General features: G+C 35.2%; 2 protein-coding genes across 3 annotated transcripts in view; both read left to right on the top strand.

Moving 5' to 3' along the window:
* Window positions 1–13,618, top strand: part of LOC125671588 (guanylate cyclase 32E-like) — a 66,655-nt gene extending 53,037 nt beyond the window's left edge. For both annotated transcript variants that reach the window (XM_048907401.2, XM_048907399.2), the window contains 7 exons: window positions 1,393–1,570; window positions 3,826–3,966; window positions 4,366–4,489; window positions 4,872–5,115; window positions 8,409–8,507; window positions 12,690–12,781; window positions 12,960–13,618. In XM_048907401.2, the coding sequence (XP_048763358.1) occupies window positions 1,393–1,570; window positions 3,826–3,966; window positions 4,366–4,489; window positions 4,872–5,115; window positions 8,409–8,507; window positions 12,690–12,781; window positions 12,960–13,406 (1,325 nt within the window). In that variant the 3' untranslated portion in view covers window positions 13,407–13,618. The remainder of the gene's footprint in view (window positions 1–1,392; window positions 1,571–3,825; window positions 3,967–4,365; window positions 4,490–4,871; window positions 5,116–8,408; window positions 8,508–12,689; window positions 12,782–12,959) is intronic.
* A 516-nt stretch (window positions 13,619–14,134) lies between these two features.
* Window positions 14,135–19,111, top strand: LOC125671595 (multiple epidermal growth factor-like domains protein 6). The gene is made up of 2 exons (XM_048907420.2): window positions 14,135–14,563; window positions 16,969–19,111. The coding sequence occupies exons 1-2, from the start codon at window positions 14,398–14,400 to the stop codon at window positions 18,915–18,917; spliced, it is 2,115 nt and encodes a 704-aa protein (XP_048763377.1). The 5' UTR covers window positions 14,135–14,397; the 3' UTR covers window positions 18,918–19,111.
* Window positions 19,112–19,353: the final 242 nt, after the last annotated feature.

The following is a 19,353-nucleotide window of genomic DNA, read 5'->3' as shown; positions in this document are numbered from 1 at the left end:
GCTTACTCCTCCTAGACACCCGATTCCACCTCTGGTATATCCAGGGATCCGTGTTTGCCCAACTATCTATTTTGTATTGCTTATAGGAATTGTGAGATTGATCACTGTTCGTTATCTTCACATTTTCATTCAATGATTATATCGAGTGTGGGATTGTAAAATTCCACCGAGGGAGAATATTCACGGTCTGGTGATTTATGTGAGAAGATAAATTTTTAACTTATAGACGATTATTTTACGAAGACTATTATGTAAGTCGATGATGTTGAGAAAGTGACCATTTCTTTCTCCAAACAAATGAATATAAGACGGTGTTTTCCTTGTCAGGAAGCAATGTGATTTTCATTCAATCTTTTTTAAAGATTAATGACCAGTTACTTTGTGCAACAATGGTGAGTCAAAATGTTATGGCTAAATCGATATTTCTGCACGAAATCAGCAAGATTAGACGCACATTCTATCGAGAATATACATATACTGCGCATGTACATGTGTATTATACTACTCAATGCCAGTCCACCGATAAACCTTACAGTCAATACCAGGTAGCTAACAGATACTGTCTGGTTCAGAAAATTATTACTTAGTGTACTTCATTTGAATTCATATATGAATTCAATTTTTTTTCTAAATGGAAATGCGGGCTGTCCAAGTCCATAGCAGCTTGGTTGCGGGCTGTCCAAGTCCATAGCAGCTTGGTTTTATTTCTGCTGTTACAATATCACGGAAAGTAAGAAAGACCATTTATCAAAATATTGACGAATGTATAAACTTACAAACGATTTCAGTCACATCTTAGATTTTCTGTGTATGAATATATATTGATGATTTTTTTTCAACGCCAATTTATTCATAGAAACAAAATTGATAATAAGATGACATAAATTTGTCGATATTAATACAATTGATTAAGTTGTCTTGGCAAGTTGTTGAGAATTGCAAGTCAATTAAGAAAATATTGTTCAGTTTCTTTTACTGGTCATTGTTTTATTTATTTAAGTACCTGTACATGCAAATATGCCATTTCTTCGACTTATTTTAGAACTAATCAGAGAAGGCCCTGAAACGTTTCCGTACGTTAGAATGAGTTAATTATCTATTATTTCGTTATAAGGTGTTAGTTTTCTCGTGTTAACGAGATAATTTGCTCGTTTTAAGAAGATAACTAACTCGTTAATAACGAGACACTAACGAGTTAATTTTGTTTCACTTTCTTAAACTCAGCTCAGCCGGATTTCGCAATATTTTACGAATTCAAAAAGTAATACTGTTTTTCTCCACGCATCAGTAGACAAACGTCTGTTCTCAAGAGACAAAGACCGACAAAAAGTAAGGAATTCCGCGGTGACATGAAATTACCATGATACTAGTTTCGATCCCTTATCCTTGCAGAAATCGTCCATCGAGTGAGCTGTGATGTGGATGACGTCCCATTCCGTCCTGATCTTAGCCGACTATCCTGTGAAGACTTTATTAAACAGTGTATTGCGGAATGCTGGCATGAAACCCCGGACTTCAGACCAGATTTCAAATACATCAGATACCGCCTAAAGCCGATGCAACAGGGCTTGTAAGACCATAGATACATGTTTTATTGACATAAGGGAGAAACTATGTGATTCAAACTAGGATTCATGCAGAAAATATTCAGAGCTTTTAAACACTCCATTTGAAACTGTATGTTTATTGCGTAATTTCTAGAAAAGTAGAAGAAATGGGTTGTTTCTATTCATTTCCCTTCTCGATGACTATAAAACTAATCTTTAAATCTGTAAATTAATTTCTTCAGTTCAAGCTGCCAAAAAACTCCAGCAAAAGTCTCAGATCAAAAACCTGTTTGTCATCCAGCTTTACGTTGGTATCGTTCTTCGTCTATTATATTTATTTTTGTTTCTCCTTTGAAATATTAAGTCTATTTTAAAGACAAATCTTCTCTGGCCGCCGTAAGCATTGGGACTTTCATTTGACTATTATTTACTGGAATTAATGGAAAGAAAATAGGAAAATTATCAGATTTTAGAAATGAATCAGAATTATTCCAATATTACCCTCAGAGCTTGTTGGCTAGAATAATGTATGAAAAAAGGTTTTTATCTTAAATATTTACATTCACGTTTGTTCAAGATATGGTTACCAGAGTCAGGATTGAACCACAATGTACATATAATATGTATGAAGTTTACCATAAAACACATAACAAAAACATTCAAAGCAAAGTTAGAATTCTTTCTTTGGACCATGAGTGAATGAAATATTGAGTAGTGCCTTAAGTCATTTTCAAATTATGTCTTCATGGGGAAAGAATGGGCCGGGAATGGAGTGCATCGATGTTAGATTGTAACCAAATTGATTTCACAGCATTTTGATATTGAGTTAATTATACTTTCTTGAAATTATTGAACTGTAAAACTAGGCGAGGATGTATAGGACAATGACATTTGTGTCCAGTTTAAAAGAACGAATTTGGCAATGTCGACATTGTACTTGTTACCATGGTTACATTAATCACATAGTCCTTACCTTCGCCATCTCTCACTATCATTAACATATCTATATTACTGGCACAGTATTATGTTTACATTATAGACATTATCAGGACCTTGCATCGATGACACCGTCAACATCGCGATATCCTCAATGTCGACTCGACATCTTGTTTACATCTTCTGTAGACAGTCAGTCCCACATCTTATACCCTGTGTATACGGACAACCTTATATCTCGTACCCACCTGATGATAAAATAGTAACTCTAACTCTTGCATCTATTCTAGACCGACGACACTAATCTGTTTACCCTGCTATAAATGAGAACCCCCGTAGTCCGCCTAAAACTACACCTCAAAGCCAACAAATCTAGCTCTTACTCATCGGCTGGGCTGAGGACTCTAGCCGTTTTAACCCTTCTCCAACAATATACTGTACTCTGTTTAGCTTCACAGCTCTATCCCTTTTACCTTGGCTAAGATATTTACTCTTATTGATCAGTAGTTATTATCTAAATCTATGATAAAGGTTACTTTTAAGACGTGGAAGTTAGGACAGAAGGAATCACGTGAGCATGTTCGCTCGATAGTGTCAACAATCCAATGTCGGTAATTTGAGCTATGTCAACAAAGCAGCAGGAACGATGTTGACATGATATGTTCAACATCGCGATGTTGACATTGTGAACGACGCCGATATCGTCAGCATCGGAATGTTAACAAAATCGAGTCTGCATCATCTTCATTATACACTGAATTTTACTACGGATTACTCCGTTTACCTGATCAAGATCTAGGGCTCATGGTGGGTGTGACCGGTCAACAGGGCCAGGGGTCCGTGTTTGTCCTGGGATTAATGTTGTACTCTTTATGGGAATTTGGTGATTGTTCACTTTCCTTATCTTCACCTTTTAATTGTAACGTCAACGATGATATCGACAACATACAGGAATGCGATGTAACACGATCTTTTCAGCATTGTAAATAAAGTGTAAGATACAGTAATTATACATAATATAGATAAAACAATGAACATGTACATAACATTTCTTTCCCTTGCCCGGAAGTGGTGTTAAAGGAAAGAATGAATACATTGACATATTTCTTTTCAAAAGTGCCGATTCCAGTTGCTTCCTATAGTTATTCATAGAACACTTTCAGGTTGTTTTTATTATTTTTGTAAAATAAAAACAAGTTCAAGAGACTATCATATTGTACTCTCTATGGTAATGTACCCGCAATAACTAAACATGTTGGCAAATCTCTGATCTCAAGTCATTCCTGATATAATCCAAATTAAACAGCACTAATCATCAATTTTCAATGTGATACCTTTCTAGGAAACCAAATATATTTGATAACATGCTGGCCATCATGGAGAAGTATGCAAACAATCTCGAAGCTCTGGTTGCTGAGCGAACTGAGCAGCTGTCGGAAGAAAAACAGATGACTGAAAATCTCTTGTACAGAATGTTACCAAGGTGACACTCACGTGATAGAAAATGGATGCTACCATGCATGTTTTACCGAAGTCATGATCAAGATATTTGTAATTGATTGCTTAAATTGACGTCTGTCAGTCGTGATCTACTATTATTGCACTAAATATAATTTATTCATAGAAATGTCGTTCCTTACAATGATTGATTATCACAAATATAAATATGTTACTATGACAGTAAATGTGTTTGTCGAATGAAAACCAGTATTTCCTGATTGATCACACACACTTCTAGTAAAATTGAAATTAAAGCCTGGTAATATCCTATTTGTGAAATCATCACATATGTACATATTCATAAACCCAAAAGTTAATGCATTCTTATATTAATTAATGAAGAAAAGTGATAAGAATGAACATGATTTTACATGGATTTCAGACCAATTGCCAATAAACTGAAGAGAGGCCAATACGTGAATCCGGAGAGCTACGATTGTGTGACGATGTACTTCAGCGACATCGTGGGCTTTACCGCTTTGTCGGCAGAGAGCACGCCCATGCAGGCTAGTATAGTATGCTTGTATTGGTGTTCGTCAATCGATGACTCTAGGTCCACGTTCATTCAATTTTGAGCAAATATAACAAGAGGTTTTAATTGAGTGAAAGTGTACAGATGACTACACGTGGGCCTTTTTCACCATATTGCGATACAATGGATTTATATGACATGTCACTTGTACTAATGACAACATGCAATTATTTTGCGATTTAAATCAATGTCATGTACTTTGGCCATTTAAACTTTGAATAAAATTGCTAAGTAATATCAAGCTGTTTCCAAATATGCTTATAAAATGACGTCAGTATTAAAGATTAATATTTTGAATGAAATACGGCATTCAGTAAGTTATTTAAATAAATAAAATTGCATCTGTATACTTATAGGTGATCGACATGCTGAATGAACTGTACACGTGTTTCGACTCCATCATTGCCCATTATGACGTATACAAGGTGGAGACTATCGGTGACGCCTACTTGGTTGTCAGTGGACTTCCGATTCGTAACGACGACAACCACGCAGGGGAGATTGCTTCCATGTCACTCAAACTGTTGTCCGCCATATTATCTTTTAAAATCAAACACAGGCCAAACGATACGCTAAAATTACGTATTGGCATACATTCAGGTATATATATATATATTGATATACATTGAGGTATATACAAATTTGTATATTGGTATACATTGAGGTATATAAATATATTCCTATTGGTATACATTGAGGTATATATATATACACACACTGATATGCATTGAGGTATATAAATATATTCATATTGGTATACATTGAGGTAAATAAATATAAATCCTATTGGTATACATTTAGGTAAATAGATATATTGGTATACATTCAGGTATATTTAATATAATCATATTGGTGTACATTCATGTATATGGATGTAAATGTATTCATAGTGGTATACGTTCAGGTATATTTAATATACAAGTATTCATTTTGGTATACATTGATATTTTACGTTCCGTATAGCAGTTTATTCTGCGGGGTGATAATTTTGACTTATTTTAGCGGTTAGGTTTCGTGCCACAAAATATTTATTATCTAATTAAAGCACCCAAATGTATCTGCAATCATAATACGTATTTTGGCAAGAAAGATAACTCTGCATAACGGCATCCTCAGCTTGGGAGGTAAATAAAATACTGGATTTATTTTTCAGACGATTGTATAAAATAATTAACAGTGACTACACTGCCTATCATTCTTTTTTATGTTTGGCACTCCATGCCCCCAAATTACATTTCGCAAAAATTATTTGTTTACATATGATGTAGAAAATCGTTAAATTTTACACTCGCGAAAAAAAACCACTATACGGTATATGCTGAGTAAATGTGTTCATAAGGGTACGCATTCGGGTAAATAGACATATTCATATAATTAAAACAAGATAGTTGTGTCATCGTAAGGTTAAATTTTTGATTAGAATACATGTATTGTATTTAGTAGTTAAAATTAAACAGAAATTCCTTGACATTCCAACTGATTTCACCAGTAAAGAACATTTGTATCTACAAATCTAACCTATTGCTTTAAAGTGTTCACGACTTTCCTAAAGAAAGTCTGTAAGCAGAAGTATTTCTTACAACACAATAAGTTAAACATTAATTATTTACCCATCATATTTTCTTTAGCACGAAAATCCTTTAATATTCTAACTTTCAACTTTTGCCGGATCGACATCTCCCTGTTCATCTGAGTGCTGTATCCTCCATAACAATCATAAAAGCTCCAGTTGTACATGGCATCTTAGTTAAGGATGCGCCACAAGACATTTTTCCAGTGGTGTACGGACAAGGTCAAGGTCTTTGGGAATTGGGATTTGAAACTGATGTCCGAGACACAACATCAGACAGCTCATATATGAGAAATATTGCCTATGAGTTAGGTTTATAAATATTGCCTATGAGTTAGGTTTATAAATATTGACTATGAGTTATGTTTATAAATATTGCCTCTGAGTTAGGTTTATAAATATTGCCTATGAGTTATGTTTATAAATCTTGCCTCTGAGTTAGGTTTATAGATATTGCCTATGAGTTTGGTTTATAAATATTGACTATGAGTTAGGTTTATGAATATTGCCTATGAATTAGGTTTATAAATATTGCCTATGAATTAGGTTTATAGATATTGACTTTGAATTAGGTTTATAAATATTGCCTATGAATTAGGTTTATAAATATTGTCTATGATTAGATTTATAAATATTGCCTATGAGTTAAGTTTATGAATATTGCCTATGAGTTAGGTTTATGAATATTGCCTATGAGTTAGGTATATAAATATTGCCTATGAGTTAGGTTTATAGATATTGACTATGAGTTAGGTTTATAAATATTGCCTATGAATTAGGTTTATAAATATTGCCTATGAATTAGGTTTATAGATATTGACTATGAATTAGGTTTATAAATATTGCCTATGAATTAGGTTTATAAATATTGTCTATGAATTAGGTTTATAAATATTGTCTATGATTAGATTTATAAATATCGCCTCTGAGTTAGGTTTATAAATCTTGCCTCTGATTTAAGTTTATGAATTAGATTTATAAATCTTGCCTCTGAGTTAGGTTTATAGATATTGCCTATGAGTTAGGATTATAAATATTGCCTATGAATTAAGTTTATGAATATTGTCTATGAATTAGATTTATAAATATTGCCTATGAGTTAGATTTATAGATATTGCGTATGAGTTAGGTTTATAAATATTTTCTATGAGTTAGGTTTATAAATATTGACTCTCAGTTAGGTTCATAGATATTGCCTATGAGTTAGGTTTATAAATCTTGCCTCTGATTTAAGTTTATAAATATTGCCTATGAGTTAGGTTTATAGATATTGCCTGTGAGTTAGGTTTATGAATATTGCCTATGAGTTAGGTATATAAATATTGCCTATGAGTTAGGTTCATAGATATTGCCTATGAGTTAGGTTTATAAATCTTGCCTCTGATTTAAGTTTATAAATATTGCCTATGAGTTAGGTTTATGAATATTGTCTATGAGTTAGGTTTATAGATATTGCCTATGAGTTAGGTTTATGAATATTGCCTCTGAGTTAGGTATATAAATATTGCCTATGAGTTAGGTTTATAGATATTGCCTATGAGTTAGGTTTATAAATCTTGCCTCTGATTTAAGTTTATAAATATTGCCTATGAGTTAGGTTTATAGATATTGCCTGTGAGTTAGGTTTATGAATATTGCCTATGAGTTAGGTATATAAATATTGCCTATGAGTTAGGTTCATAGATATTGCCTATGAGTTAGGTTTATAAATCTTGCCTCTGATTTAAGTTTATAAATATTGCCTATGAGTTAGGTTTATGAATATTGTCTATGAGTTAGGTTTATAGATATTGCCTATGAGTTAGGTTTATGAATATTGCCTCTGAGTTAGGTATATAAATATTGCCTATGAGTTAGGTTTATAGATATTGCCTATGAGTTAGGTTTATAAATCTTGCCTCTGATTTAAGTTTATAAATATTGCCTATGAGTTAGGTTTATAGATATTGCCTGTGAGTTAGGTTTATGAATATTGCCTATGAGTTAGGTATATAAATATTGCCTATGAGTTAGGTTCATAGATATTGCCTATGAGTTAGGTTTATAAATCTTGCCTCTGATTTAAGTTTATAAATATTGACTATGAGTTAGGTTTATAGATATTGCCTATGAGTTAGGTATATAAATATTGCTTATGAGTTAGGTTTGTCATGATTTGTACAATATAAAGGTCACTGATGAGATAAGTTTGAAATTCGAGACTTTGAAAATGAAATACAAAAACCCAATGCTTCGAATTTGTTTCGTTCTGAATAACCTCAACCGAATTATCTAAAGATATTATAATTTGATTGCATTTTGACATTTAGGTCTTTGATTTTAGGTCCAGTAGTAGCAGGTGTTGTGGGTTTGCGCATGCCCCGTTACACGTTATTCGGAGACACAGTGAACACCGCATCTCGAATGGAGACAAATGGATTACGTAAGCATTTGACAGTTCAAATATTTCATTCTTTGTGACATATCACAGCACTCCCAGATGACATTCATCACAGACCTTATTTTAGTGTTCGTAGTCATTATTTATATCAAACTTGAGTTCACTCTTCATTTTGAAATAAACTACAAGCGGAAACCCGGTTAAAAAGTCATATTAAAAGTAGTCCAGTATTTTATTACATGCATCAATTTCTTTTTAGTTTTCTTCCTGTTCTGTGAATGAAAGCTTGTAAATACAGTATCACACTATCGAAATATATTACAACACGAAAACGCATCTTGACAAGTACAGAATTTGCAAAAATGACAAACTAGATGTCTATCTAAACTGCAGAGAATGTAAGTGTTTATAACCGGTGCTTTAAAAAAACCCTTCACACATCCATGTATGCATTTTAAATTGTTAAATTAAAAGCCATACAGCTGTAACTATAGATAATTACCTAAGTTAATTTGTATGAAACAAATATAAGAAACATCTGTGCATTCTTTACAACGTAGTGAAACTAAGGGGTTTAACTAGCAACCACCACCCATTTTTTAAAAATTACCCAAAACAATAAAAATCAGGTGCAATTACCAATTTTGAGTATGTTGATTTCAAATCTGGATTCCTTTTACTCCAATTTCTTATAGAAAATGAGGTATAGTGTCTTAAACACCCCTACCGTCAGGTTGCCAAAAAAGGAAAATGTTTCATTTCGCATCAAAAAGTGACCCAACTTTATTTCTTGAAACACCATTACCCAAAAACAATAAAAATCAGGTGTAATTACCAATTTTGAGTATGCTGAATCCAATTCTGAATTCCTTTTACTCCACTTCCTTACAGAAAAGGAGGTATAGTGTCTTAAACACCCCTACCGTAAGGTTGTCAAAAATTGAAAATGTTCCATTTCACATTAAAAAGTGACCTGAAAGTTATTTCTTGAAATAAGGCATACAACATAAAAGGAAAACAATTAATACTAAATTGCTCCATGAACATTCTTAGTTGTTTTGGAAAGAATATATCTCACCTCTGGACTTCACAGATACAGGAAAGGAAGAGGAATACGGAGCGGATCAACGATCTTAAATTTAATCAGATTGGGCCATAGCCTAATGAACTGATGAACAGGAGTAAAAGTAAAATTAATTGGAAAACTGATTAATTAAACATCAGCAAGTTTTTTCCGAAAACTTCTGGTAGAGCTGTCGGGGGGTAGGGGGGGGGAGGAGGGGGGCTGATCGATCGAGTTGCATCATTATCAGAATTTACCGAAACAGTGGACTCTCTGGCCAGTCTGGGGGCTGAGCTAGTTGCATCAGAACTGACAGAAGCAGAACTCTCTGGCCAGTCGGGGGGCTGAGTGGTATCAAAATCTATTATTTATTCATTTTTATTTTTTCAAAATTCAGAAATTTAAAAACTGCATGATCAGATTTTTTTGTAACACTAATAATTAATGTCCCTTTATTGCGATGACTCTTCAAGTACAAACCATGATATTAAAAAAAAAAATGAAATGAAATGATAGATAAATAAATAAATAAAATATTTGTAAGTTACTTTATTTATCTGTAAGTAAGTCACTAATTAAGTGTAACTAGTGGCAGTGCAACTTGCAAGTGAAAATTGCATCATCTGTAGCTTATGACCCCTTTTGCCTTGCCTTGTAATTAATACTGTTGAAAATTTGGCAAATAGCATTTTTAACCCCCCAGTCCATACCCCACTTTTCTTTAAACGCTAAAAATCCAGCTAATTCAGTGAGGAAGAAATGTCACTACCACATTTCGAATTTCCTCTAAACTATATCAAATTAAATACCGCACTGCTATCAGTCACAGATTGACACTGGTAGGAGTATGGGGACCTGGTCTGTGAGTGTTATGGAAAAGATTCTGATGAAAATAAAGATTCACTCATCATTCAGAAATGTATAAACATTGTATTAATGTATACCACCGGTACGTTGTGAGTACGTTAATAATGGGAGTTATCTTTCCCTGGATATCTAAATCAATCAAATACTATATGAACACGGGCAATTATCGTCCATGTTTGACCTCAGTATAATTTATTCATGCATAAAATGTATTAATATGTCACTCTTTGTTGCGTATTTCACTGTTAAGTAAATGTTTACATATACTCGCTCTGCTTAATCGCTTCAATCTCAATGGGATTTTCTGGAATGTGCCTAATCACATGAGATACGCTAAATATAGCTATTTTAGATCCGAACGATCAACTTCGCATCATTCGTAGGCTCTAGGTTTATCCACACTAGCCCGTAAAAAATAAGGTGGAACCTCGTCCCACTTTTCCTGTAGAAATAAAAATAGAACATGACGCGCCACCTGGCGAGGTGGTTGTTGTTACTTTAACACCAACCATCTTAAAAGTTGCAAACCTTCGAACAGCATACAATGTGCGTGTTTTTGATTGATTGATTGTATACTGTTTAACGCCCCTCTCGAGAATATTTCACTCATATAGAGACCTTACCATTGCCGGTGAATGGCATCAAAATTTAGGCCTACGCTCGGCGCTGATGGCCATTGAGCAGGGAGGGAGGGATCTTTAGCGTGCCACACTTGCTGTGACGGTTGCAGTGACACGGGGCTCCGGTTTTTGCGTTCTCATCCGAAGGACCGCCCCATTTAGTCGCCTCTTACAACAAGCAAGGGGTACTGAGGACCTATTCTAGCCCGGATCCCCACGGGATACGTTTTTGAAAAGAATAGTACAATAAAACACGATTATAACAAACCTTCAGGGCAATCGATTGTTGATTGGTTGTATCTTGCTTAACGTCTCGCTCTAGAATTTTTCACCCATATGGAGACGTCACCAAGACTGGTGGTTAAATTTAGGCCTATGCTCGGCGCTTACGGCCATTGAGCAGTGAGGGTTCATGAGCGTGCCACACCTACTGTGACACGGGCCATCCGTTTATAAGGTCATCTCCGAGGACCCGTGACATTCACACCTGATGCCGAGCGTTTGGTGATGGAACTGTCACTACCTGTTTTAACGACTTAGGTCTGTCGCGGCCGGATTTCGAACCCCGACCTTCCGGATGCGGGGCGAACGCTCTAACCTCTCGGCCACCGAGGCGGTAGGGCAATCAAAAACAGTTCGTTTTAACTAAACTTCTTTATACTAAGTACAATTTTCTTTATTTTCCTCTCATAGGAGACTAAATTCGGAATATGTATGAATTCGTTATAAATGTGTTTTACTATATCTGATTATCACCACCACAATATGCTCCAGAAAACAAGTGTAACATAAAGTATGAAAACTAGATCCATGAACGACTTATTCATGTATCTAGTGAAATGTATCTGGTGAAAACTAGATCCATGAACGACTTATTCATGTATCTATTAAAAACTAAAGCCATGATAAACTTCTTAATGTATCTGGTGAAAACTAGAGCCATGAACGACTTCTTCATGTATCTGGTGAAAACTAGAGCCATGGACGACTTCTTCATTTATCTGGTGAAAACTAGAGCCATGAACGACTTCTTCATGTATCTGGTGAAAACGCAATGCAAGTTAAACAGTTGGTTCAAATTAAAATCCACCTATGACGTCATTCTTTTGTTCGAACACTCCATTATTTTTGAGGAATGGAGAGTTCGGAAAGTAGGTCAACCTTTATACAAGTAGATATAAATGCATGCAACAAAAGAATGAAAAACGTAAGACATGATTAAAATTAAATTAAAATTTAGTTTTTATTAATGTTTACAGTGGATTTTAAGTGGGTCAATGTACTCGTATCACTCCATTCCTTAAAAGCAATGGACCTCGGCCCCTTCGGGGCCTCGGTCCATTACTTTTAAGGAATGGAGCGATACTCGTACATTAACCCTTACGTAAAATACAGTACACTAAAAGAAAATAATACAGATGTATAAAATAAATAAAAAAATTTAAACGTAGTAAATATCTGCATACCTTCGTTCCTTCTTCCTGTTTTCAATAAATTGTTTTCTGGCCGGTAATTGGTAATAAGAATATTGACAATTGAAATGATGACTTATTCACATGTAGCATGTATATTATCACAACACATATTTTCAATGGATTCTATAATACACGTACATCGAATGCATAGGATACATTTCGCATATGTTTGTTGGTACACTTGTTTATACTATTACAGCTTTGAAAATCCACTGCAGCAGCCAGTTCAAGGTCATTCTGGATAAGTTAGGAGGGTACACTTTATCAGAGAGGGGATATGTCAGCATGAAGGTAATGGGGGTAATATAAGGAACGCATATCTACGTTATAAAAATGGAAGAAATACCAACTATTTCAACAAAGATATGCACACAGACTATTCAAACTTTTCAACTGTTAAAATACCTCATGAAAGTTAGAATGTATAGTAAATAAATGACAAATAGTAATATATCAAATTCTTTGATAGGGAAAAGGAGACCAGTTCACGTACTTCTTGGAGTCGGAAGATGAATCACATCGAACAAAACGATTAGGATCATTACAAAAAGACTACAGTGTCTCCAGGAAACCACAAAGAACAGTAGCTGGTTGTCGTAAATGCAGCGGACAGCTGAGCGAGCCTGACTCGATTAAGAATGTGTTCGACAAGTGTAATGGGTACTCTGACTACTGCAGTGAATGTCTCAGGAATAGTTTTCCAATGTTCATGTCCGATCACGTGCAGAGCTCTGAATGCAGTAGCGGTCTGTATGAAGACGATTTCCGACAGAACTTGGAAAACAACAATACTCGACCTCATTCCAATACTTGTGGATTTTGGCAGGAAAATGAAGTTCGAATGCCATTGATGAACAATAGCGGTGACTTGGAATTCTATGGACCCGAGGCTCTATCACGTGAAAGTGTATTATGATGCCAAGGAATATTCAATAATTTGTTTTACGATTTCCCCAGATTCATAAAGGCGAATACACAACGTCGAAAATAATTTATCTTGGGTTGATACATGTCTATTTTATCATAATTTCTACATCAAGGCACCATTGTAATATGAGCAGTGCTTGCAGTATGTTTTGCTGTATAAGATGGAGATAAAGTTGTCTGTGATAAAGAGTTGTAATAGAATTTTAATGGTTTTTTATTCATTATATATTTTCACAGCAAGAACAATTTAAGTTTTCATATTAGAGAAAGACTCATTTAGAGAAGCAGAACTCAAATAATACTCAGTAAATCTATCTTAATTGACTTGATATGGATTCTATTTCATATTCTGTCAAGCAAATTCTGTTTATATGTAGAATTTAAGATTGCGACTCAGAAGGTAAATTTGCGCGTGTACGTGCGCTAAAGAAACAATCATGAATATGGAAGAATAGTACAAATACCCCATGTTTTTGTAAGCTGGTAAACCATAGCATATACGAGGACTTCTAGCACAGTTGATGTAATATTAACCTATATCACATGGTCTGTTGATGGATTGGTATTACCTATTTGTTGTCTGTTGACCTGGCCAGTCATTCCTGTATGACAAAGACTTGCGTAAGTTGTTTTTTACTCCTTTTCTTTCTTTTAGCTTTGATTACATCAAGCAGTGTTATGGACTAAATATAAAATAAAACTTTACCAAAAAAAAAAAAAAAAAAAGAGAGAGAGAGAGAGAAATTGAAATGACCGCGTCCAAATACGTTCGAACATGTCAAAATATGGAAGTTCGATGTCAGAGAAACAAATCTCTTTCTACATTTCATTACATCTATTTCTTCTGATCACCTTGTAGTTTTCCAAGTGAATGCCTTCGTAAAACAGATTTATTTCTGAAGGTGTCAGTCATGCTATCGCTTATAATACAATTGATAACCACAGTCATTGATTAATTATGTATGCGTTAAAATGTTCCGATGTTTGGTTATCAAAATTTTGTAGATACGAAAGGACTTCACATTACAAAGGACACGACGAGGATGACGGCACAATTAATTATCGCAATAATTATCACTCTGGCCGGCCTGGTTAGTATTACTAATGGACAGTTTGGAGCGAAACACTCACATCACGGAATGAGAGGTAAGGCGGTTTTCTGAAAAGATAATATGTTTATGATTCTTCCTTTGTCATCTTTACAATATTTAAGCTTAGGTATTGGTGGGCAAAATATTTGGGATAAAGCGTTTAGACTGTGACTGTATATCAAGGTTGGCTGGTTGTTTATTGTTGAACGTCTCTCGAGAGAATTTTTCGCTCATACGGAGACGTCACCATTGCCGGTGAAATGCAGCAAATTCTAGACCTATGCTCGGCGCTTACGGCCTTTGAGCAGGGAGGGATCTTTATCGTGCCACACCTGCTGTGACACGGGACCTCGGTTTTTGCAGTCTCATCCAAAGGATCGCCCCATTTAGTCCCCTCTTACAACAAGCAAGGGGTACTGTGGACCTATTCTAACCCGGATCCCCACGGGACCTGTATATTAGGGAAATATATTTGCGTTGTATACTTTCTTAACGGATATGAGACTTCCTTCCTTGCATTAAAAAGAGGAGCGGGGATTAAAAAAATTAAAATCTGGCTAGCATGAGAAATAAGTCATGCATAATTAACCGCACATGCAGACGAAATACAAATTCACTTTTACGTTAAACCACTTCTAGACTTTTGCATTAATGATAAAAAAATTATTCATGGAAGTACTGAGATGTTATTGTAATACAAAAGTAGTTTTATTACAAGAATCGATTTGTATGATAAGACAGTTTGCCCCTATCTGACAAGAGAAATTAAACCGCTCATTAATCTGGATGTTTCTTCCATGTAATTAAAGCCTAAAATTATGCCTGATTCATTACTTGATTTTCAAATTAGGAAAATCAATTTTGTCACGTTCAAACATATTTACTTCATGCATTAACATAACTTTATCAATTCCTAGCAGAAACAAAATTCCCACATGCACCCATTCAGTAAAATATTAGATACGCAGAAATGAAAAATAAATCATGGAATTGTAAATTACTGCATTCTGAAAAAGTAATATTCCTCTACTCATTGAAATGGCATTTCTTTTTATTGATAATCATTTTTCTCTAGATATGATTAAATATTTTGAATATAACAAGTCATCTAATAACAAAACATAACAAAACAAAAATATACCGAAGAGTATATGTATGTGTATAAATAAAATGAAATATTCTTATCATTTTTTGAGTTATCTTTCGTAATAGAGGAATATTACCCTTTAATTAATATCTACATATCTAAAGTTCCTCAAAGTTTCCCGAGAAACATTTCTAGATCTTAAAGGTGATTGCGTTCGTCAGTGTTAAAATAAAGCTTTGCAAATGATGACAAAAACGTTAGAAAGAAAAACGTTTGGAAAATTAAGCAAAGGACATGGTCTTTTTATGACGTCTGTCACTGAAAATCAGGATTCATCAGGCGTGATTTTGATAAATAACTGCTGTATCGCTTTTAGGTTCATTCCAGGAAAAAATGAAAATAGCTTAGTACCATTACTTGCTCAATACATTTCTAATAGCTCGATAACTTTGATATTCAACGGCATTTCTATTACACATGTCATATATTACGCCAGCCTTGAATTAAAATAAAACAAACCAAAATAATAATAATAAAAAAAAACCACCACCAAACCATCCTGATGTATAATTATTGTTGTGTGTGTACATTGTTCAATTGTTCATGTCAACTTTCATTATTTAAATTTACAGATATATATCATTACTGATGGACATTTGTTTAATGGGAACACAAATCTTATTTATAATCTCATTATCATAAATTTTTCACGAAACAAGACATTACATGTCGAAATGGAAAATTAAATTATTAATGATCCCAAATAATTACGTTCACACACTAAACATGCAGCAATGTCATCTATCTCGCTCAAGGCATATTCAGGACAAGTAAAAGCTAGTTGAATTTTTACATGTAACTGTAAGAAGAAATAGCATACCTGTAAAAAAAAAATGTCGTGATTGAAAACTTGAGAATTGTGGTATTGCAAAGCTTTGGATTTTGCCTCATGATTCATGTAGGAAAAATTGCAAGTTTAGTGTAAATTGATTAAGGGGAAAAAAAACCTGTTGAGACTCGAACATACGATACATATTGTCATTGTAACGCCTTTTCTTCTGTTATTACCAACATAATGTCTTCCACTGAGCTAACCAGAATATATTTCTGTATCAATGGCGTTCTTCTGTTTGAATATTGGGAGGATGTGATATTCATCCTTAAGGGAGACCTTTACTATTAACGCCTAAAACTGTTTTTCAGTCAAATAAAACGTGTATCCTTACCAATAATTAACATTTATAGTTTATCGATTTGTGTTCCTTTATGAATCAAATGGGTTATCCATTGTACACGTAGGAATGTGGAATGTAAAAAAAAAAAACACCCCAGCAACCAACAACACTGCTTTCATTCACCTGTTTCCTCTTTAGGTGACGTCAGGTGTATGTACTGCACACCAGGGACATGTAACAACGTGACGGGCACGTGCGGCAAGTGCTTGGATGGTTTTTACGGAGAAAAGTGTCATAAAACGTGCTCCAACACGTGTATGTCCTGTGACATGGCAGACGGTAAATGCACGACCTGTATGAATGGATGGTTTGGTGCAGATTGCAACCAGGAATGCACACAATGTGATACGTGCGACAAAGTGTCCGGAACATGCACCGCCTGCAAGTCAAATAACTGGGGCGACACTTGTCAGAATTTGTGTGAAGATGGCTGCCAACGATGTGATGTCTCAACGGGCAAATGTCAATATTGCGCAAGTGGGTTATATGGAGAAAGATGCGAGTTAACTTGCGATCATTGCCGACAAGGTATGTGTGACCGAAATCTTGGAAATTGCTTATACGGGTGCAATGACGGACGATACGGGGAAAAGTGTGAAAAGATGTGCACCAAAAAATGTCGGGTTTGTAATCAAAATGATGGTTCCTGTATAATGTGCGAGCCTCCAATGTGGGGGGAGTATTGCGATAACAGATGTCCCGTTAACTGCGATTTCTGTAATGTTACAAGTGGAGATTGTTTAGAGTGTAATCCTGGATTTTATGGCCAAATATGCACGAATGCGTGTAACAACTGTTTAGATGGTTACTGCCAGAAGGAGACAGGTTATTGTGAGGGCAACTGTCTTAATGGATGGTTTGGTGCAAAATGTGACAAAAAATGTCTGAATAAATGCCTTCGCTGTGCTGAAGAAAACAAGTGCATGCTTTGTGAAAAAGGATGGGCGGGAGAAAAATGTGATATTAAGTGCCCAGAGCGGTGTCCCACCTGTGCCAATGATATCCTCACAGGTGATATCATGTGTATGGAGTGTAATGGAGAATTCAAAATACCAGAGAAAAATTGCTCATGTTCAAATAAAAAATGTACGAAAATACGAGAATCCACAGGCAGGGGATTTACATGTGCAGATTGTGCAGAGGGTTGGTACCTAAGGGAGGGAACTTGTTGTCCATGTCATAAATGCGCTGGTGGAAATCAATTTTGCGAAAAGAATGGAAATTGTAAGAAAGGGTGTGAGCCAAAGTATTTCCGGGCTACGGAAGGTTGTGACCAATATTGCGACATTCCTCATTGCACGTGGTGTGAATCTTTCTATGGGCATGGAAAAATATGTAAGGGATGTGATCCAGGTTATTTTCTATCAAAACACGGATGCGAACCCTGTAGTTCTAAATGTAAGGGTGGATCATATCGATGTGATCAGAAGACAGGACGTTGTTTGGATGGGTGCGAGGGTGGAAGATATGGTGACAAATGCGATTCTCTCTGTCCCGATAAACACTGCCCTCCGCCTGTCTGTGACGTCCAAAACTGTCTCACGTGTGATAGTTCAACGTCTCCCATTGCTAAATGCAAGGAGTGCAGTGCTATGTACTATGCCGATAAGGGCGTCTGCAAACCGTGTAGTAAGAATTGTGGAAAACATAAAGGTCTTACTTGTAGCGGTTTTTCTGGTAAATGTTATGGTGAGTGCAGAAAAGGATGGAAAGGTAAAAGATGTGATGAAGAGGATGTAATAAAAGTGAATGTGAAGATTTGTAGAGGACACTGCATGCTCTGTGACGCTATGACAGGGGAGTGCGCATCCTGTCATCCGGGGTCTTGGGGATCACGATGCAACAAAATATGTCCTGAAAATTGCAGGGAGTGTAACCAGATGACTGGAAAATGTGCTGTAATTTGCAGCAAAAATTGTAAGCGAATAGGCAAGGAGTCATCGCCCTGTAATACTGTCACGGGTGAGTGCTTGAACGGCTGTGAGGAAGGCTGGATGGGAAAGACGTGTCGCTACAGGTGCGCTGGGAATGGAAGTTGCATGATCACGAGGAAACCCATTTTCGAGACAATCTATTTTAGAAAATGAAGAAATGTTTTCTTCCAATTTTCGTACAATCATTTTATACTTTGTTATATTTATATCCTACATTTACAGTTCCTGACCAATTTCTACGGCGCTGTACTAATGTTCTTTATGTATATTAATGTATGTATTGTCAATGTGATCTTCTCATGGGGTTTTGAATGATTAACCGTAATAAAGATTTTAAGAATAACACAGGAGGTCTTTTGTGGTTCATTTAAGAATAAAATAGAATGAAAGCACTCTTTATTTTAAATCGGGTGTACTAAATTCAATATTAGCTTATTGATGCTATTTATTGACTATATGTATACAGATGTTAATGAATTAGATGCAAGTCATGGGGAATGACGTAAATCGAAAGGCAGTCACGTTCAATTAAGTAAAGGAACTAATTAAGTGATTGTAACATTGTCCTGTTTGACATGCAATCGTCAGT

The sequence above is a fragment of the Ostrea edulis genome, chromosome 4 (genome assembly GCF_947568905.1).
Source record: "Ostrea edulis chromosome 4, xbOstEdul1.1, whole genome shotgun sequence".
In the NCBI taxonomy this organism is placed as follows: Eukaryota; Metazoa; Mollusca; class Bivalvia; order Ostreida; family Ostreidae; genus Ostrea; species Ostrea edulis.
Note: the sequence above shows the minus strand (reverse complement) of the source record. Positions and strands in the feature narration are given on the sequence as shown.

What these genes read in the sequence shown, in the direction of transcription:
- LOC125671595 (XM_048907420.2), top strand. Translation starts at nt 14,398, where the DNA reads ATGTTTGGTTATCAAAATTTTGTAGATACGAAAGGACTTCACATTACA. An exon ending in CTCACATCACGGAATGAGAG is followed by an intron (nt 14,564 to 16,968) that starts GTAAGGCGGTTT and finishes TTTCCTCTTTAG; the next exon opens with GTGACGTCAGGTGTATGTAC.